Source organism: Trachurus trachurus, assembly GCF_905171665.1.
Source record: "Trachurus trachurus genome assembly, chromosome: 15".
Lineage (NCBI taxonomy): Eukaryota > Metazoa > Chordata > Actinopteri > Carangiformes > Carangidae > Trachurus > Trachurus trachurus.
The window spans coordinates 9906068-9928212 of NC_139906.1; the positions used below are offsets into that span (position 1 = coordinate 9906068).

General features: G+C 39.3%; 1 protein-coding gene across 1 annotated transcript; it reads right to left on the reverse strand.

Annotated features, from left to right (window-relative positions):
• Positions 1 to 2365: 2365 nt before the first annotated feature.
• Positions 2366 to 21883, reverse strand: LOC310997718 (uncharacterized protein). The gene is made up of 26 exons (XM_083987508.1): positions 21749 to 21883; positions 18934 to 19027; positions 18639 to 18691; positions 18094 to 18193; positions 17327 to 17440; positions 16761 to 16846; positions 16519 to 16661; positions 16300 to 16424; positions 15776 to 15860; positions 15485 to 15645; positions 15149 to 15375; positions 14533 to 14695; positions 14362 to 14432; positions 11271 to 11420; positions 8941 to 9034; positions 8646 to 8698; positions 8067 to 8166; positions 7300 to 7413; positions 6755 to 6840; positions 6513 to 6655; positions 6294 to 6418; positions 5965 to 6049; positions 3708 to 3868; positions 3375 to 3601; positions 2609 to 2771; positions 2366 to 2503 (listed from the first exon to the last, which is right to left on the reverse strand). The coding sequence occupies exons 1-26, from the start codon at positions 21814 to 21816 to the stop codon at positions 2429 to 2431; spliced, it is 3066 nt and encodes a 1021-aa protein (XP_083843634.1). The 5' UTR covers positions 21817 to 21883; the 3' UTR covers positions 2366 to 2428.
• Positions 21884 to 22145: the final 262 nt, after the last annotated feature.

Here is a 22145-nt window from a genome sequence, read left to right on the forward strand (position 1 = left end):
TGTATTTCTATATGACATACGGACTCTTGGCCTTTTTGTCTGTTTCGTTTATGTTTGATAAACTCAGGACTCCAAAAGGCTTTGTAATATAATCCTTGAGACTTTTTTTATTCCACATTTTATGTTTGCGTTGTCGTCGCTTTTTTCTAATGCAGTAGTCACTCCAGAGAGCTTTTGAAGATGGCACTGCGGCGGTGCAGTTTTTATACTTCTCTCTTTGATAAAGAAAAAAAAAGAGCTTTTGTTTACAACCTGGGTGTTTGTACGTGTGCCTGTGCTGCTCTTTGTTTTCCTGTCTGTGCATGAATGTGTGAGTGTGTGTGCACACTTGTATTATTATTATTATTATATATATATATATAAATATATATAGTTAGTATCGACAAGCTGCCAACTGGGCCACATGTCACACACAAGATAATCTGCAAAAGGGATCCATCTACACCAATGTAGTGAACGTTTTCAACATATTTTTTCAAAGATGTTTGCTGCATCTATTTTTCCAGTGACATTTTTTTGCAGAATTTTTTATTTTTTTTTCCAGGACTTTGTTTTCTGATCAATAAACCAAACAGAAGCAGTGTTAAAGCAGCAGGATCCACTGACCGTGAAAACAACAACAACAACGTTTCTCACAAAACCAGCAAATTTATCAAACTTTGGAGCGAAAGGAGTCGAGTCAAGTGTGTGTCTGCTTAATTTACATGTTCTTTTTTTTGTAAAGTTAAATAAGAAAATGTCGAACTTTATTTTTAATGCACTGACACAGATTGACACACACACACACACACTTTTACTGCTGTCAGCCTTCTGCCGGCTGTTGTCTGTACTGTTACAAGTCTGTGCTTCAACACACAGACGCTGAGGTTTCCCCTTAAACCTTCATAGCCTCCGATAGTTTATTCACCATCTGCCCATCAAACACTAGCTACCCAACAGATGATACTGGATTAACCAACTGTTAAAAAGTTCAGATCATAACATTTAATCATCATCACTGAGGCCAAAGATCACTTCAACACAACTTTTTTTCCCCCTTAACAGTCATTTAGTTATCACACCGTGTATATTTTATTTCTATGAATGTCTCATTTTGGATTGAAATCCTCATTCTCTGAGTAACTGTAGCTGTATAAATGTCCTGTCTTTGTGGGATATTATCACCACACCTGTGAGCTGTGAATGTGAACTGGGGGAAACCTCATCCTCAACCTTCAAACCCCAGTAAATAAAACTGACTTCAGCTGTTGAAATTTTCACAGAGACTCTTAGTTGAGCCGACCAGATTTGTACCCTGTTGGAAAGTTATTAAAGAGGCGTAAAAACAATCTGTGACTCTGATTCTGTGTCATCGCTGTTTTTCGTTAAGTTCGTTTACAAGTTTGCAAGTTATTTTGTTTGGTCTACTTTAAACTGCGATCCCAGAGTGTTCGATGTTAAATCAACAGTCTGTCTTTTATTTCTATTTATTTTCAATAATGATATGATATTAGTGTATGAGGTATGTAGATCCTTCATTTAAGTATATAAAGGCCATAATATAAATACACTATAAATAGACCTACCTGTAATATCATAATCCAACACTATTTGATATGATGAACTAAAATATTTTATTGTAAATTTGTAAAAAATAAAAAAAGAACAGAAAATCATATTTGAGAGAAGCTGGAAATTTTGTCACATCTGCATTTTTTTTTTCCTACCTGATCTACTACTTAAACGACTAATTTAATTTAATTTATGTAAAATCTTCACAGCTTTTTGCATTACAGTGTGTAGGTGTTCTCACAAACTGACCAAAAGAGCACATGTGTATTGTTTTCACTTTATTTCTTTATTTAATATGATGTTAGTCAGATATTTTTAAATCTTCCACGTCCTTCTGGTCTGATTTCTGTCCATTATTACAAAAACATGCAGCTTAACTGGAGCCATGACGCGATATAATAGTTAATTGAGTATGAGTGATTAAGAATATTATAGCTCAATTCAAGCGATCATCAATTTTCTTAGTCAAAGGAAGATAGCTGTAAAAAGAACAACTAAAACTTATTTTAAAAAGTGCAACTCTGGTTGTCAGCCACAGGGTGGAGACAAACACCGTCAGTGATACAACGACAGACCTGCATGAACTGTCAGCTTCTTAAATCAACTTCCAGGCACATTGTAAAGATTTTGTGAGCGGTGATCTCTCTGAAGCCGAGACTCACATCATAAAGTTTTACACAGTAGCACAAAGTTAACGACTGCGTGACACTGACAGAAGACTTAAGTGCCGTTTGTCAGGAACAAAAAAAATAAAACACATGGATTCATATTAAAGTGAACAAGTGAATAAAATGCATTTAAGTCATCAAATTAATTGGTAATCGTGTGTTGATTGTGCTACGAATTTTCAGCAGTACTGATCTTCCCTCTCAGACAGCTACTGCTCTCTGGGAACAAACTTGAGTTGTATTGGCTGCTGTGGCTGGAGCTTCCAGCTAAACTGCAAAGGAATCTACGGGGGGGGGGGAAATGAGCAGAAACAAAGTCAGGGACATGACAGCAGAGGGCGGGGTGTGACGGTCTAAATGCATGTTGATAGGTTTCGTTGTTCTCTTACCACAGTGTCTTTGCATGTTTCCACAGTGTAATCCTGCAGGATACGGACGATAACCATTTTCAGGGTGAGGAGAGCGTAACGCATCCCAACGCAGTTACGAGGCCCGAGTCCAAACGGCATGTACACGTATGGGTTCACCTCCTCCTCACTCTCTTTACTGAACCTACACACACACACACACACACACACACAAACACACATAGACAACAGATAAACTATAAATACGAGCTGAAAAATGAAACAACACATCACTGCCAGTACCTGTGTGAAAACTAAAAAAAGTGGCTACACTTACGCAGTTTTTAAAGGAAGTGTTATTTATTCCTAGATTTTATTAGATTTTTTTGTCAGACTGTCAAACTAGACTAGATTAATTCATGTTTTACAAAGGGTTTAAACTGAACCTGGCCTTACAACATTAATAATCATATCACATCTATACAGGCATAGTAGTATACAGTATACTACATGTATACATATACTGTACAATACACACAGTATATAACACACATCTATAACACACTGGTATCAGAACATCTCTAAATGCAAGTAGCCTAATATAAAAAAATAAGTAAAGTAATATATGTATATATATGTAAGTAAATATAATTACATAACCACAAGTATGACTATGCTGGTGATGAAGTTTGTCTGAATAGATAAATGTGAAGGTGTATTTCAAGGTGGGATTTGGAAAAAAGGAAGAGAATGAATATTGCAGATCTCTCTCCTCTCCAAAAGCTTAACACAGAGTGTATTTATTTACCTCTCTGGTCTGAAGAGCTCCGGTGAGCGCCAGAAGCGCGGGTCCATGTGTAGTGCGAGCACGGGGATCTGAACCATTGCTCCCTCAGGAATGGTGATGCCCTGGACCTGGACAGTTTTTTTGCACATCCTCTCAAGCCGCGGTGCAGTAGGCAAGATTCGCATTGACTCAGAAATAACCTGGTCCAGGTACTGAAGCTCGAGGAGATCCTTGTACGTAACTGGAGCCTAGAAAAGATGGTAAAGGAGGTTAGGGAAATACTGACCACACAATGTAGGTGTTCAGATAATTTCTTACAAAGCCATATGATGAATGATGAATATATTACTATACATCTTTCGGTAGGTTGGCATCGATTTCCTTCTGTAATGTGTGCATTGCCTCAGGGTAGAGGGCCATATTGTAAAAGAAGTAACTGAGAGTGAGACTGGTGGTGTCATAGCCCCCAAGGACAAAGACGAAGGCCTGGGAGAGGATCTCATGATCAGTCAAACCTACAACAGAATAAAGCAAAAGGTCATGTGCATGACAATATAGAGCAGTGGTTCTCAACCTTTTTTGTACCAACGCCCCCCTGACCACACCATGATCCTCTGACCGCCCCCCCCGCCCCCCCCCCCCCCAAAAAAAAGAAACAATGTTACAAAATTTCGCTTTAAACTTGTTTTCTACACTTATCTGTTACTTTATTCATATTTCACTGCTCTCGTGAAGCTAAGACTCTGGTAAACATATTTCAAGCACCAAAACAGTTTGTCCTCATGACGAAGGTGTGTTTTCACAAGGGATTTGAAAATTTTCAAAAAGCGGACTTCAAATTTCCAGCATTTGACCTAAATTATTTATTTTTTACAGTTCTCTAGAACAAAACGGCCTGTAATGATGGTAATGATGACAGAGCTGTCCATGGTTACTTAACCAAAAGTCTCTTGACATATCAAACAAAGAAAACTGTGGACTATGGAAGTTTTAATACTCAAAATACAAACAATATCATGACGTGAACCCTATGTTGCGGTTAAAAAAAATAAAAAAAATAAAAAGATTGTTGATTTGGTGCTAGGATGTCCTATTGTGCGGGCAAAATTTTTGAGGATGCCCTCAAATCACTTATTTTGGGCACTAACTGGGGACCGAAAAGTTGGTAAACTGAATTTCAGAAACATTATCTTGGCTAACAATGTGGAACAATAAGGTGGATGTATTTCAAAAAACGTATTTCACCACTCCATATATAGATTTTTCGTGGCTTCATTGTAAACAAATGCACATGGCCATGTATTGATTTTTCAGCTTCATCGTAAACAGATGCACATGGCCAGGGACTGCTAGCAAAACAGCGGAAAAGCAGCTGACTTCCATAGTTCCTTTTTGATTAAACATTTGAAATCCCTAATTTAATGTTACACTGCTCTCACATTTCCATTTAAGGTAGCTCCCCTCCCCAAGCACAGACTTTTTTTTTTTTTTTACCCCAAGCACGGACTGATGCAGGCAAGGTGCGTGTGTGTGCGTCAGGGCGGAAGAGACCACATCCATCAGAAAGGAGGGGGGTTGTGATTTTTGGAAAAAGGCAATTATGTATTTTTGAGATGGGCTATGACATTATTTGTAATACATTTCACTCAGTATGACCACTGATCATAGCTAGATGGTAAAATAACAAGTAAGGTAAAGTAACTTAAAAAAAAAAAAAAAAAAAATCATCCCTCAAATCTGAGGGGGCGCGTGCCCCCTCGGTTTGTATTGACATGACGCCGCTGGTAATTTACGGGCTTCCCTCTTCAAACGGGGTGTTTGTGCAAGACGCTATATCTAAAGACCCAACATGCACGCTGTAACTATTAAGGTGGCGGTCAAAAATCACCTTAGATCGGCAGGAAAACCCTGTCGGGTAAAGTAGGGTGGACATGTGCGTGTGCTTCACCTGTAAAGACGGCGCCGCAAAAAAAAAAAAAAAAAAAGACGGCTCGGGTCACCTGCTCCTCGCAGGGACGAGCAGTCAGAGGAGCTCTGCTATTCCTCTTTCTTCAGCCTGTTTGGCTGTACTTGGTATAAAAATCCATCCAACTTCATTCAGTAGGCTAGCCTATGGGTAAACTATACAAAGACGTGTGTGTGTGTCATTTAAGTCAGACCGTCTGACACAGCGCTCCTGTAGTGCGCACTATGGTTGGTTTGAAACGTGTGCAGGAATTTCCCGCATTATGAGTGTTATATTTGCAGGTTAAATCAGTTGAAAAGTAGATTATTTATGTCGGTTATTTGCACTTAAAAGGTTGGGAAACCATTAAAGTTGAAAAAGTAGAGCTCAAATGAACTTTGTAGGAGCCAAGTTATGGCGCCCCCCATTTTTGCCTGAGCGCCCCCCTCTCAGCCCTAACGCTCCCAGCGCCCCCCACAAAGTTCAGAACGCCCCCCAGGGGGCGGTACCGCCCCCGTTGAGAAACCCTAATATAGAGGAATTGTAAAATGGCACATTAGAGGAGCCAGATATAGGCTATATGAACACAACGCTTTAATGAACCAAACATCAGTCAATCAATAGGAAGAGTAACTTTGATTTATGGCTGTGGTGAAGAAGACACACCTTTAGTCGGCTGTTCATGTTCACTCTTTATGGCACTTTCTGGTATCTCGTTCTCAACAAACACGCTCAGGAAGTCCGTCTGACTCTGCAACAACACAAACAAGACTCAGACTAACCGTGCTGATACTCAGTATTTTATGTCTCCATGTAGCCTACACAGGGGCTATACATAAAGGATAGGCTTGCTATCTTCAGTGTTAAGCTAACTGCCTCCTGACTTGACAAGGTGTCAGTCTTCTCATCTAATTTAACAAGGTATTTCCCAAATTGAAAACAATCTCTGACTTTTCCTCTCACTCTGTCTTTTTCACTTCAGATGAGATGCTTACAGAGGTCTCTGCACGATGCTGGTCTTTAAATTTCTTGATCAGTTTGTAGAAGTAATCCAAACTGGCACTATCGAAGACGCCAATGTTCAGGAAGTCTAGCAGACGGGCACTAAAGGGAAATATGACTGCAAGGAGATCAAAAGTTTGTTAGCCAGAATTGACATATAAGTCAAATGAAAGTGCTTATATGATCAAATAATCCTTGAAAGAAAAACATACACTGTAGAAATAACGGCCAGAATCTGAAGTTAATAATCTTCTTGAGGTGAACAACAAAGGGGTCATCTGGATTGTTAATGGAGTCGGCCTCAACACTGAACGATGCGCTGGTCACAACATCTAAACTGTAAGGACTCATAAATCTATGGCAAAAAAAAGAGAGAGTTTCTTTCTTTGTACATTTATTTATTTATGACCAACAACATGATGATGTGCTAACATATAACAAATTAACAACATACTGTTTGACATCGATGGGCTCATCCAAATTCTGTTGTCCGAGTTTCTCAACAAGTCGGTCTGCGTAGCGAGCAACAAGGGGAAACACCTTCACAAAACAAGAGTTAGTTGATGACACTTATGCCACATTTTGGGCATCAAATTATTATTTGAATAAAACTATTTGTGAGGTTTAGAAATGAAATGTCTCTTATAGACACTGTTTTTTAAAAGAAATTGTAAACAGGTTAGGTGTAGGTAAAATCTCCACCTGCTTTATAACCAGCTGTCATAAATGTAGAGGTTTTAGGTAGCAGTCAGCACTGGATCTGAGTACTGTATTAAAGGTTACTTTCCCCTACTATTAATGTTATGAATTTTTATTCCAATCAGAGCAGTTTCTCTCACCGCATCTAAATACTGACACATAGATAACCTGTACACACACACACACACACACTACATACAGTATATGTGGGCAGACAGAGGTAAATGCATCTGTATGACTGCACTAGGACACTGGGAGCAGAAAGCAGATGAGCTTTGTGAGCTCAGATGTGACACCAACCTGCTTCAGCCGTCCACTGGTGAAACACGGAGACAAAGTGCTCCGAATTCTTTTCCACCTTTCATCTTTAACTGTTGTGATGGCATCTGCCATAGGTCCAGCACTAAAACCATCCTGTGATAAAAAAAAAGGACATTTCATATCCAGGCTGCCTGACTGGAATGAACATAACCACCTTTTCTTTACTCATGCATCTTCAAAATACGTTTAAAATATCTTTAAACGTATAAAATACTACCTGATCTAATAGAGTGGGCAAACACCTGCAGATGTTTCACCATTAGGGCTGGGTACTGCTACTGATTTACTGAATCAATTTGAATCTGATTCACGATGTCCCGATTCGATTCGATATTGATTCATTCAGAGATATTTCGGTTTTAATACCAGTTTTGCTTGGTTTTAAAAGATTTTCACAGAACTAATGCTGCAAATTGTAAAAAGATGGAACTCTCTAACCTGGTGAGTTATTAAAAATAATAATGTTTACATTAAAAATTGACCACAAAGCAGTTATTATTTAACATGACCCACTCCATAAGTTTAATAGTGCAACTGCTTTAACAGTCGATCGCACAAGACTAACAAAGGAAACAGGAAATGGCATACGATAAAAGATCGATAAGGATTTTATGAACTGATATCGAACCTTTCAAACGAAGATCGATATGAATCGAAAACTGATTTTTTTTTTTAACCTAGTCCTAGTTAACATGTTTACAACTCTCAGAACTGCATAATTACACTAAATGAAATGAGTCTCTTACCCTGCGGTTAGTGAACGCAGTGTAGCAGTCCTTCACCAACACATGTTTGAGGATCTCAGGGTCTAACACCATTACAGCTGGACGTCTTCCTTCATACAGCCTGTGCATAAACAACAACAGTATAGCAAAAAGCAAAAAGATGTGCTGAGATGTCCAAATGATGAATATTTCGTCAATTAAATGAATATCTAATAAAGCTAGGAGAGAAGAAATTAGAGTGGAAACATCTGTAGCATGCTGTGGAAAATAAACACTGGTTATAATTTTTATTCTTTCATTCATATACTGAGATGCACAAGCTTGCTCTAGTTCTTGTACAATATCCCAATAATAATAATAATAATAATAATAATAATAATAATAATAATAAGCTTTTTACTGCACAACATTTATTTGATATGCAAAATTCATTCAAGCAAATAGAAAACATTTTCAAAATCTTGTTGCATAACTTTGTTTTATCTGCTCTCCTGTCCCATCAATCAAACTAAGGTTGATATTGGTCCTTTGGAGAGGACACACTTCCTCCACCATAAATACCTGTAGGAGTAAACCTTGAAAGACCAAAAAGCAACTCACCCCCACACATCTCCATACTTGGCTTGGCACTCTCGTTCAAAAGCAAAAACCTCCTACAAGGGATTTCAGATAAATGTGTCAAGTGTTAAAAGGTCAAAGGGGCACAGCCTCCAACAGGTACACTCATAAAAAAAATATGAAGAGATAAGTCAGCGCCAGGCAGGTCGTTGAAACTTCTGCTACAGGAGAGAGACTGCCAAACAAAATTTTGTTATATATGACTGCAATGACAATAAACTTAAAAGTTATGTATCTCAACTCCTTACAAAACAATCCTTCAGATTTGTGTTCATACCTTGCTCATGTAATGCAGTGTTCCAATAAATGGCAGTGGTCTTGGTCCAGGTATTCCCAGCTTACTTAAAACACGATAGGGCCAAATGCCATAGCTAGATGATAAAAGAGAAGGGACAGGGATCAATAGTACAACATCTTAATAAGAAGTTGTCATACTCAATGAAGGCAGAAAGGGCCAGAGCAGGTTCAACATAACCAGGATAAATCATCTGGATGGATTTCTTTTCTTTTCAGACTTGTGACATATTGTAAATTAATAAACTGCAGTGAAGTTAGTTTTAAGTTGGATATTTGACAGACATTCGCTCCTTCTCAATACATTAAAAATCCATATAAAATATTACATTTGTTTAAATGCAATAAAAACAGGTGTGTGTCATAGAGGAGGCTTAGCTCTACCATCCTGTGTTGATTCTGAGTCAACAGGTCACATGACCTGAGAGTTATTGAGCTATAATGCTCATATTTACAGTATAAAATACATTAAAAATTCATAGAAAATATAAGATGTGTTCAAATACAATAAAAACAGGTGTGTCTCATAGAGGAGGCTTAGCCCTACCATCCTGTGTTGATTTTGAGCCAACAGGTCACATGACCTGAGAGTTATTGAGCTCTAATGCTCATATTTACTGTATAAAATACATACAAAATTCATATAAAATATTATTTATGTTTAAATGCTATTAAAACAGGTGCGTGTCATAGAGGAGACTTAGATCTTCTGTCCTTTGTTGATTTTGAGCCAAAAGGTCACATGACCTGGGAGTTATTGAGCTCTAACACCCATATTTAGGCTACTGTATAAAATATATAAAAAATGAATGTGACCTGTTGGCTTAAAATCAACACAGGATGGTAGAGCTAAGCCTCCTCTATGACACACACCTGTTTTTATTGCATTTAAACACATTTACTATTTTATATCAATTTTTAATACAGGCCTATTTTATACAGTAAATATGAGCATTATAGCTCAATAACTCCCAGGTCATGTGACCTGTTGGCTCAAAATCAACACAGGATGGTAGAGCTAAGCCTCCTCTATGAGACACACCTGTTTTTATTGCATTTAAACGAATGTAATATTTTATATGAATTCTTTATGTATTTTATACAGTAAATATGAGCATTATAGCTCAATAACTCTCAGGTCATGTGACCTGTTGGCTCAAAATCAACACAGGATGGTAGGGCTAAGCCTCCTCTATGACACACACCTGTTTTTATTGCATTTAAACAAATGTAATATTTTATATGGATTTTTGATTTATTTTATACAGTAAATATGAGCATTATAGCTCAATAACTCCCAGGTCATGTGACCTGTTGACTCAGAATCAACACAGGATGGTAGAGCTAAGCCTCCTCTATGAGACATACCTATTTTTATTGTATTTAAACACATTTAATATTTTATATGAATTTTTAATGTATTTTATACTGTAAATATGAGCATTATAGCTCAATAACTCCTAGGTCACGTGACCTGTTGGCTCAAAATCAACACAGGATGGTAGAGCTAAGCCTCCTCTATGAGACACACCTGTTTTTTATTGCATTTAAACGAATGTAATATTTTATATGAATTCTTTATGTATTTTATACAGTAGATATGAGCATTATAGCTCAATAACTCTCAGGTCATGTGACCTGTTGGCTCAAAATCAACACAGGATGGTAGAGCTAAGCCTCCTCTATGAGACACACCTGTTTTTATTGCATTTGAACACATCTTATATTTTATATGGATTTTTAATATATTGAGAAGCGAGTGAGTGAGCGAATGTCTGTCAAATATCCAACTTCAAACTAACTTCACTGCAGTAATTAATAACAGCATGACTTTTCAGTGCGTTTTTCTTTTTATTTGTTTGTTTGTTTGGTTTCACAAAGGACTGCTGTGAAAAGTTCACGTCAGACTGTTTCTGCTGCAGTTTACTTTATGGTAATTGGCTATGACGCGGTTCGGCGGCAACCAGTCAGAATAGAGCTGTCCCATGGGAGCTGTCCTAGCTGCCTTCCGTCCTCCTGTTGCTCCTAAATGACCAGCGCGATCCAAGTTTAGACGTGAAGAGCGACCAAAGGGGCAAAATGAAGCTGTCTCGACTCTTGTCTGAAGCGCATCCTCGGGCGACTTTGCCTCTTTGGAAGTTTTTGGTGTGAACGCACTTTGGTCAGTTGGTCAGATGGTGAATTTGACATAGCGACGACCCCCCAGAGAGTTGACCGGAAGTTACTGCGATTAACAACAACAAAATCCTGCTACGTAGCTTACCTTTTACAGTCTATGCGTAGTACAAAACAAAATATGTAGAGTCTACTCACAGTAACAACAGGGTGACAAACAGAGCCAGCAAAGTCCATGTAGTGGGTGACAACAAAGTAAAGAACATGTCGAGATTTCCGAGGGAGAGAGTTGGACACAAACCGACTGCGAATGATATGAGGAAGTGGGCTGGAACAGCAACAGGAGACCTTTAATACACTGAAGTGGGAGGCCGGGCCAAGAGACATGGGGTCACGGGGAGGTTACATAACGTTGTTAGATTGCATCTTTAGTTTTTGTCAGAGCCATAGAGATAGGAAAGTTACGACAGCCTTGTCACGTGGTTCATTTAGCTCCCAATATTTCCAAACTAGGCTGCCTCTGTCATGTTCTTCTATGGCAGTGGTTCCCAACCCCCGGTCCGCGGACCAGTACAGGGCCGTGCATCATTTGGTACCGGCCCGCAGAAAGAGAATGATATAAATATAAAAATTGTTTGTTTTGTCTAATTTACACTTCCAGTCGTTCTACTTTGGAAATTTTGCCACTTTCGTTTGTGGATCTTCCCAGCGCTGCGCAAGACAGGCAGGTCCACAAAAGAGTGAAAATTGCCGGGAAAAACTCAATAATGAGACAACAGAAGACCCGACGACTGCCAGCAAGAAGAAAGCTGTTCTAAAAGAAAAACCAAGAGTCCTAATTACGGGTTCATTGCAACAGGTGATTCACATGCTCCAAGCTCCACATGCGTAATAAATGTATAGGGGTCGGTGTCGTGCCAAGGTGCTCATCCCCGGTAGGAAGTGTTCCCCCTGGCCGCGGGAGCATGCATGCATCCAGCGAAGGTGGAACTATGATACTGCGCTTGATTTCATCTAAATAAAGGAAACTACGCACATTTGAATTGTTTGATTCATCGTTTTAGTGAGTTTTATCAGTAAGGTTTTGCAAAGTGGTTTGTCTATCAAAATAAATGATTTAATCTGTAGGCTGTGTTATTCAACGCACTATTCACTACACTGAATTGAGAACGTAGTGAAAAACCGAGGCAAGCACATATTTGTGTTACTATACAATGCGCTATGATGCACTATGTGGAAAATGACTGCTTGACTTATTTGAATAGAGTGAACTTTGCTTGCTATACTATTGCCATATATGGAACTGGAACAGTTGAATAAAGGAAATGACATTGCTGAATAAAGGAAATGTTGTTTTCTGGGAAGTCTGCACACAGGGGTATCTATGGTAGATAAGGGAAGTGTCTAAAGGGCACAATGACCACATCTTAAGACCGGTGCAGACAGGACAAATCAACTCTATGTAAGGGAATGTACATTTGAACCAATCAGGCGAAAGGGCGCACCAATTATCTAGGGGGGGGGGGACCAGAAGAGTATATAGCTCGCTGCAAACGCAGACTTCCTGAGAACACAGGGCGCTTGGCTCGAGAGCAGATTTTCTGTATTGTGTGTTCTCCAAAGATCTTTGCAAAATAAATATTTTATACTTTAAACTCAACTTCTCTCGTAAAATGTGATTCTTTCCTCTGCATCAACCAACCGCGGGGAAGTCTAGTCAGACTTCAACAACTATTTGTTGAATAAAATAAACTCCCCTTTTCAAAATCAAGATCGCTGTAATTATTTGCTGGCCTCAATTGGAACAACATGATTTGTTTCCTCTTTTCCATTCAAAGTTACAGGTTTCTGACCATCAAGTCATTTATTCTGTGTACTGTATGACTGTATGTAATTTGTTCTGTTCCAATGTGTAGCTGGACAATAAAGCCCTATGGAACCAAGGGGAACTGCAGAGTTGAGTGATAATATCTGTAAATATCTGAGTTCATCATTACTAACAACTTCAGCCTCCTACATGTAGTCACATGATTTTCGCACTTGCATAAGTTTTTTGTTACCCTTTTGACTTTGTGTACAGTAACCAGTGCACCTACTGTAGATAATTAACGTTATTGAGCATTTTTCATTACAGCGTGTTGGTGTTCCTCACAAACTGACCAGAAGAGCAAATGTTCATTGTTTTTACTTTATTTCTTTATTTAATATGATGTTATTCAGACATTTTATATCTTCCACATCCTACTGGTCTGGTTTCTGTCCATTATTACAAAAACATGCAGCTTAACTGGAGCCGAGACACAATATAATATTCTTGTTTATTTGTTTATTTATTAGGATCCCCATTAGCCATTACTTCATTATAATAGCAATGACTACTCTTCCTGGGGTCCAGATTATATAAAAATCTATTTGAGTACGAATGATTAAGAATATTATAGCTCAATTAAAGTGATCTTCCATTTTCTTAGTCAAAGGAAGATAGTTGTAAAAAAGATGAACTAAAACTTCTTTTAAAAAGTGCAAGTCTGGTTGTCAGCCACAGGGTGGAGACAAACACCATCAGTGATACGACTTAAATCAACTTCCAGGTCTTAAAAAGGCACATTGTTCAGATTTTGTGAGCTGTGATCTTTCTGAAGCCGAGACTCACAACATGAAGTTTCATACAGTAACACAAAGTTAACGTCTGCATGACACTGACAGGGGACTTCAGTGCTGTTTGTCAGGAGGATGCAAGACAACAAAACAGAGTGGAGGTGAGTCACCAGCGTAGAAATTGACATACTGTGCAAAGATAAGATAAAATCATAAAACATCAAACTAAACATTTCATAAAACACATGGATTCATATAAAAGTGAACAAAGTGCATTTAACTCATTAAATTAATTGTTAATTGTGTGTTGATTGTGCTACAAATTTTCAGCAGTACAAACGCTGAAGTTAGTTAAAGGGATAGTTCAACATTTTGGCAACTCTGTCTCGTAACGTTCTGTTATTATCTCATAGCGTGGTGAACGTGCAGGTCACAACTTGTCCATGAGAGCGTTTTGAGTTTGATGAGGGAAAACCTAGAAATCCCATTAGCCTCCGTAGCGTAGGTCTTAGCAGCTCGGCTCCGCCTTTCTAAAAATAGCTTGCACCGACAAATAAAGGTAACAAACCTACTCCTAAAAGTATAGGGATTATGGCAATGGGCCAATTTTCCAAAAATGTTGAACTATCCCTTTAACCGTTTGAGTTTGAGAGGATTTCAGAAGCAGAGATCTTCCCTCTCAGACAGCTACTGCTCTCTGGGAACAAACTTGAGTTTTATTGGGTGCTGTGGCTTGAACTTCCAGCTAAACTGAAAAGGAATCTACGGGAAGAAAAATACAAATATAAAGTCAGGGACATGACAGCAGAGGGCCGGGTGTGACGGTCTGAATGCATGTTGATAGGTTTCGTTGTTCTCTTACCACAGTGTCTTTGCATGTTTCCACGGTGTAATTCTGCAGGATACGGACGATAACCATTTTCATGGTGAGGAGAGCGTAACGCATCCCAACGCAGTTACGAGGGCCGAGTCCAAACGGCATGTACACGTATGGGTTCACCTCCTCCTCGCTCTCTTTACTGAACCTACACATACACACACACACACAGACAAGAGATAAACTCACCATTTTAACCATCCTGAAAAATCTGATGAAATACAAGTAGAGTTGTTAAAGTTTAGTGTAGTGTTACTTCTCAGAGTTTCATTTTTTGTATACATACACTATATATAAATGGGTTTCTTTTTTTCATAATACGCGGTATCAGCTGATACCCACAGCACAAGTATTGGAATCAGTTTTGGGAGGGAAAAAGTGGTATCGGAACATCTCTAAATGCAAGTAAAATAAAACATAACTTAGAGTAAATATAATTGCATAACCATAAATATGATTAAACACTGGTGGTGAAGTACAGTATGTCAGAATAGATACATTTGAAGGTGTATTTCAAGGTGGGATTTGGAAAAAAGGAAGATAATGAATATTGCAGATCTCTCTCCTCTCCAAAAGCTTAACACAGAGTGTATTTATTTACCTCTCTGGTCTGAAAAGCTCCGGTGAGCGCCAAAAGCGCGGGTCCTTGTGTAGTGTGAGCACGGGGATCTGAACCTTTGTTCCCTCAGGAATGGTGATGCCCTGGACCTGGACAGTTTTTTTGCAAATCCTCTCAAGCCGCGGTCCAATGGGGATGATTCGCATTGACTCGGAAATAACCTGGTCCAGGTACTGAAGCTCGAGGAGATCCTTGTACGTAACTGGAGCCTAGAAAAGATGGTAAAGGAGGTTAGGGAAATATTGACCACACAATGTAGGTGCAATGCACAGATAATTTATTACAAAGCTATGATGAATGAGGAATATGTTACTGTACATCTTTCGGTAGGTTGGCATCGATTTCCTTCTGTAATTTGTGCATTGCCTCAGGGTAGAGGGCCATATTGTAAAAGAAGTAACTGAGAGTGGCACTGGTGGTCTCATAGCCCCCTAATACGAAGGCGATGGCTTGGGAGAGGATCTCATGATCAGTCAAACCTACAACAGAATAAAGCAAAAGGTCATGTGCATGACAATATAGAGGAATTGTAATAACTTAATGAACCAAACATCAGTTAATCAATAGGAAGAGTAACTTTGATTTATGGCTGTGCTGAAGAAGACACACCTTTAGACGGCTGTTCATGTTCACTCTTTATGGCACTTTCTGGTATCTCGTTCTCAACAAACACGCTCAGGAAGTCCGCCTGACTCTGCAACAACACAAACAAGACTCAGCGTCTGCAGAAATAACCGTGCTGATGTAGCCAATGTCATATCTGGCCCCTGCGTTGAGTTTCTCACGGCCTGCCCTAGGTGGGGTGCGATCCCACAACCTCCCACACCGGAGGCGACGATGCTAACTGCTTCGCCAAGAGGTTGACAAACACTTGGTGGGTTGGTTAGCACGTGTTTTATGGGTGGAGTGAGTGCACATCCGTTACACTGATATTCAGTATTTTATGTCTCCATGTAGCCTACACAGGGGCAATACATAAAGGATAGGCTTGCTATCCTCAGTGTTAAGCCTCCTGACTTGACAAGGTGTCAGTCTTCTCATCTAATTTGCAATAATAATAACAAGTTATTTCCCCAAACAATCTCTGACTTTTCCTCTCACTCTGTCTTTTTCACTTCAGATGAGATGCTTACAGAGGTCTCTGCACGATGCTGGTCTTTAAATTTCTTGATCAGTTTGTAGAAGTAATCCAAACTGGCACTATCGAAGACGCCAATGTTCAGGAAGTCTAGCAGACGGGCACTAAAGGGAAATATGACTGCAAGGAGACCAAAAGTTTGTTAGCCAGAATTGACATATAAGTCAAATGAAAGTGCTTATATGATCAAATAATCCTTGAAAGAAAAACATACACTGTAGAAATAACGGCCAGAATCTGAAGTTAATAATCTTCTTGAGGTGAACAACAAAGGGGTCATCTGGATTGTTAATGGAGTCGGCCTCAACACTGAACGATGCGCTGGTCACAACATCTAAACTGTAAGGACTCATAAATCTATGGCAAAAAAAAGAGAGAGTTTTTTTCTTTGTACATTTATTTATTTATGACCAACAATGTGATGATGTGCTAACATATAACAAATTAACAACATACTGTTTGACATCGATGGGCTCATCCAAATTCTGTTGTCCGAGTTTCTCAACAAGTCGGTCTGCGTAGCGAGCAACAAGGGGAAACACCTTCACAAAACAAGAGTTAGTTGATGACACTTATGCCACATTTTGGGCATCAAATTATTATTTGAAAAAAAAAAAACTATTTGTGAGGTTTAGAAATGAAATGTCTCTTATAGACAGACTGGGGTTATATGACACTGTTTTTATTTTAAATTGTAAAACAGGTTAGGTGTAGGTAAAATCTCCACCTGCTTTATAACCAGCTGTCATAAATGTAGAGGTTTTAGGTAGCAGTCAGCACTGGATCTGAGTACTGTATTAAAGGTTACTTTCCCCTACTATTAATGTTATGAATTTTTATTCCAATCAGAGCAGTTTCTCTCACCGCATCTAAATACTGACACATAGATAACCTGTACACACACACACACACACTACATACAGTATATGTGGGCAGACAGAGGTTAATGCATCTGTATGACTGCACTAGGACACTGGGAGCAGAAAGCAGATGAGCTTTGTGAGCTCAGATGTGACACCAACCTGCTTCAGCCGTCCACTGGTGAAACACGGAGACAAAGTGCTCCGAATTCTTTTCCACCTTTCATCTTTAACTGTTGTGATGGCATCTGCCATAGGTCCAGCACTAAAACCATCCTGTGATAAAAAAGGACATTTCATATCCAGGCCGCCTGACTGGAATGAACATGCTTAACCACCTTTTCTTTACTCATGCATCTTCAAAATACGTTTAAAATATCTTTAAATGTATAAAATACTACCTGCTCTAATAGAGTGGGTAAACACCTGCAGATGTTTCAACATTAGGGCTGGGTACTGCTACTGATTTACTGAATCAATTTTAATCTGATTCACAATGTCCCGATTCGATTCGATATTGATTCATTCGGAGATATTTCAGTTTTAATACCAGTTTTGCTTGGTTTTAAAAGATTTTCACAGAACTAATGCTGAAAATTGTAAAAAGATGGAACTCTCTAACCTGGTGCATTATTAAAAATAATAATGTTTACATTAAAAATTGACCACAAAGCAGTTATTATTTAACATGACCCACTCCATAAGTTTAATAGTGCAACTGCTTTAACAGTCGATCGCACAAGACTAACAAAGGAAACAGGAAATGGCATACGATAAAAGATCAATAAGGATTTTATGAACTGATATCGAACCTTTCAAACGAAGATCGATATGAATCGAAAACTGATTTTTTTTTTTACCTAGTCCTAGTTAACATGTTTACAACTCTCAGAACTGCATAATTACACTAAATGAAATGAGTCTCTTACCCTGCGGTTAGTGAACGCAGTGTAGCAGTCCTTCACCAACACATGTTTGAGGATCTCAGGGTCTAACACCATTACAGCTGGACGTCTTCCTTCATACAGCCTGTGCATAAACAACAACAGTATAGCAAAAAGATGTGCTGAGATGTCCAAATGATGAATATTTCGTCAATTAAATGAATATCTAATAAAGCTAGGAGAGAAGAAATTAGAGTGGAAACATCTGTAGCATGCTGTGGAAAATAAACACTGGTTATAATTTTTATTCTTTCATTCATATACTGAGATGCACAAGCTTGCTCTAGTTCTTGTACAATATCCCAATAATAATAATAATAAGCTTTTTACTGCACAACATTTATTTGATATGCAAAATTCATTCAAGCAAATAGAAAACATTTTCAAAATCTTGTTGCATAACTTTGTTTTATCTGCTCTCCTGTCCCATCAATCAAACTAAGGTTGATATTGGTCCTTTGGAGAGGACACACTTCCTCCACCATAAATACCTGTAGGAGTAAACCTTGAAAGACCAAAAAGCAACTCACCCCCACACATCTCCATACTTGGCTTGGCACTCTCGTTCAAAAGCAAAAACCTCCTACAAGGGATTTCAGATAAATGTGTCAAGTGTTAAAAGGTCAAAGGGGCACAGCCTCCAACAGGTACACTCATAAAAAAAATATGAAGAGATAAGTCAGCGCCAGGCAGGTCGTTGAAACTTCTGCTACAGGAGAGAGACTGCCAAACAAAATTTTGTTATATATGACTGCAATGACAATAAACTTAAAATGTATGTATCTCAACTCCTTACAAAACAATCCTTCAGATTTGTGTTCATACCTTGCTCATGTAATGCAGTGTTCCAATAAATGGCAGTGGTCTTGGTCCAGGTATTCCCAGCTTACTTAAAACACGATAGGGCCAAATGCCATAGCTAGATGATAAAAGAGAAGGGACAGGGATCAATAGTAGGCTACAACATCTTAATAAGAAGTTGTCATACTTAATGAAGGCAGAAAGGGCCAGAGCAGGTTCAACATAACCAGGATAAATCATCTGGATGGATTTATTTTCTTTTCAGACTTGTGACATATTGTAAATTATTAACAGCATGACTTTTCAGTGCGTTTTTCTTTTTGTTTGTTTGTTTGTTTGTTTGGTTTCACAAAGGACGGCTGTGAAAAGTTCACGTCAGACTGTTTCTGCTGCAGTTTACTTTATGGTAATTAGCTATGACGCGGTTCGGCGGCAACCAGTCAGAATAGAGCTGTCCCATGGGAGCTGTCCTAGCTGCCTTCCGTCCTCCTGTTGTTCCTAAATGACGAGCGCGATCCAAGTTTTGACGTGAAGAGCGACCAAAGGGGCAAAACGAAGCTGTCTCGACTCTTGTCTGAAGCGCATCCTCGGGCGACTTTGCCTCTTTGGAAGTTTTTGGTGTGAACGCACTTTGGTCAGTTGGACGATGGTGAATTTGACATAGCGACGACCCCCCAGAGAGTTAACCGGTGTTGTGGCCCAACTGGTTTCAAGTTAACTGGTTGCAGATGCAGATGTTTTGCGCTCCCTGAGCAGATTCGTCACAAATTCACAAACATAAACAACATATTACCAGCGAGTTTCAAGCCACAATTCACATCTACCGCGGCGAATATGCTGCTGTGAGTGAGCACTAACAGTTACGTACCAGCCACATGGGGAAAAAAATAAAGTGGAGAAAAAATAATCTTCACATATTTGCGTGGGTCGGGACTCGATCTCGCTTCAGCAAAACCAATTACACCACTAACCACCTGTCTACCTCTGTGAGCCACTCAAGCTCACAGGTGACAGCCGCTTCACTGCATATCAGTCAATTACGTCACTACATGTAACGTTTTGACTCGAGCTGATCTGAGACAACTGGTTACCATTGAAAATACACAGACAATGCCTCGGTGTTTATTGTTCTTTTTCCTCCAGTCTAATCAACATATTCAGCGCTACACTTCTCTCCGCACAACGCTACACACCACAACAAAGCCTGTCGTGTTGAGAAAGTGATGAACTAGCTCGGAGATACTGTCAAAATACGCTCAACAATATGTAAACAAAAGCGAAACACTTGAGCCACTGCATGTGTACATGGGTGAAAAACGTACGACTTGCATTTAATCACATTACTGTATTGCGAATGTTTTGTGTACTTACATTTCTTTACACTTCTCTACAGATCTTATTAAACGCAAAGCGTATTTATTGGCGTGCATTAAAAGAAATGTCCATTTAAAGTCGCCGTGGTTCGAGGAAGAGGGGTGAAGTTAGCTAGTCTAGCTGTTTCTGGCTGCGGTGAATATGATGCGTTCAAGGGACCAGGGCAGCGTCGGACGTGAGTCGCTTGTTTGGAAATGATTTATAGAATGGTCTGATGCTTTAGATTTCGTGTGCCGACATATTTTATCATTGCCCTTTGTAAAGGTATACATTTTAATTAAAACTAGTTTGACATTCACAGAAAAAACTGACATCTATGACAGAAAAGCATTCTGGACTAATGTTCAAATAGAGATTGATAATTTTCTTGCCATTTAGATCGCCATGGACCCAAAACTGTTTAGTTAGTCAGTTTTTACAAAGGGCAATGATAAAATATGTTGACACACGAAATCTAAAGCATCGGACCATTCTATAAACACATTTCAAACAATCGACTCACGTCCGACGCTGCCCTGTTCCCTTGAACGCATCTTATTCACGAGCCAGAAACAGGTAGAGGTAACCTCACCTCTTCCTCGAACCACCGCGACTTTAAATGAACATTTCTTTTAATGCACGCCAATAAATACGTTTTGCGTTTAATGCGATCTGTAGAGAAGTGTAAAGAAATGTAAGTAGCCTACACAAAACATTTGCAATACAGTAATGTGATTAAATGCAAGTCGTACGTTTTTCACCCATGTACACATGCAGTGGCTCAAGTGTTTCGCTTTTGTTTACATATTGTTGAGCGTATTTTGACAGTATCTCCGAGCTAGTTCATCACTTTCTCAACACGACAGGCTTTGTTGTGGTGTGTAGCGTTGTGCGGAGAGAAGTGTAGCGCTGAATATGTTGATTAGACTGGAGGAAAAAGAACAATAAACACCGAGGCATTGGCCGTGTATTTCAAAGGCAAACCGATGGTAACCAGTTGTCTCAGATCAGCTCGAGTCAAAACGTTACCTGTAGTGACGTAATTGACTGATATGCAGTGAAGCGGCTGGCACCTGTGAGCTTGAGTGGCTCACAGAGGTAGACAGGTGGTTAGTGGTGTAATTGGTTTTGCTGAAGCGAGATCGAGTCCCGACCCACGCAAATATGTGAAGATTATTTTTTCTCCACTTTATTTTTTTTCCCATGTGGCTGGTACGTAACTGTTAGTGCTCACTCACAGCAGCATATTCGCCGCGGTAGATGTGAATTGTGGCTTGAAACTCGCTGGTAATATGTTGTTTATGTTTGTGAATTTGTGACGAATCTGCTCAGGGAGCGCAAAACATCTGCATCTGCAACCAGTTAACTTGAAACCAGTTGGGCCACAACACCGGAAGTTACTGCGATTAACAACAAAATCCTGCTACGTAGCCTACCTTTTACAGTCTATGCGTAGTACAAAGCAAAATATGTAGAGTCTACTCACAGTAACAACAGGGTGACAAACAGAGCCAGCAAAGTCCATGTAGTGGGTGACAACAAAGTAAAGAACATGTCGAGATTTCCGAGGGAGAGAGTTGGACACAAACCGACTGCGAATGATATGAGGAAGTGGGCTGGAACAGCAACAGGAGACCTTTAATACACTGAAGTGGGAGGCCGGGCCAAGAGACATGGGGTCACGGGGAGGTTACATAACGTTGTTAGATTGCATCTTTAGTTTTTGTCAGAGCCATAGAGATATACAAGTTACGTCAGCCTTGTCACGTGGTTCATTTAGCTCCCAATATTTCCAAACTAGGCTGCCGCTGTCATGTTCTTCTATGGCAGTGGTTCCCAACCCCCGGTCCGCGGACCAGTACAGGGCCGTGCATCATTTGGTA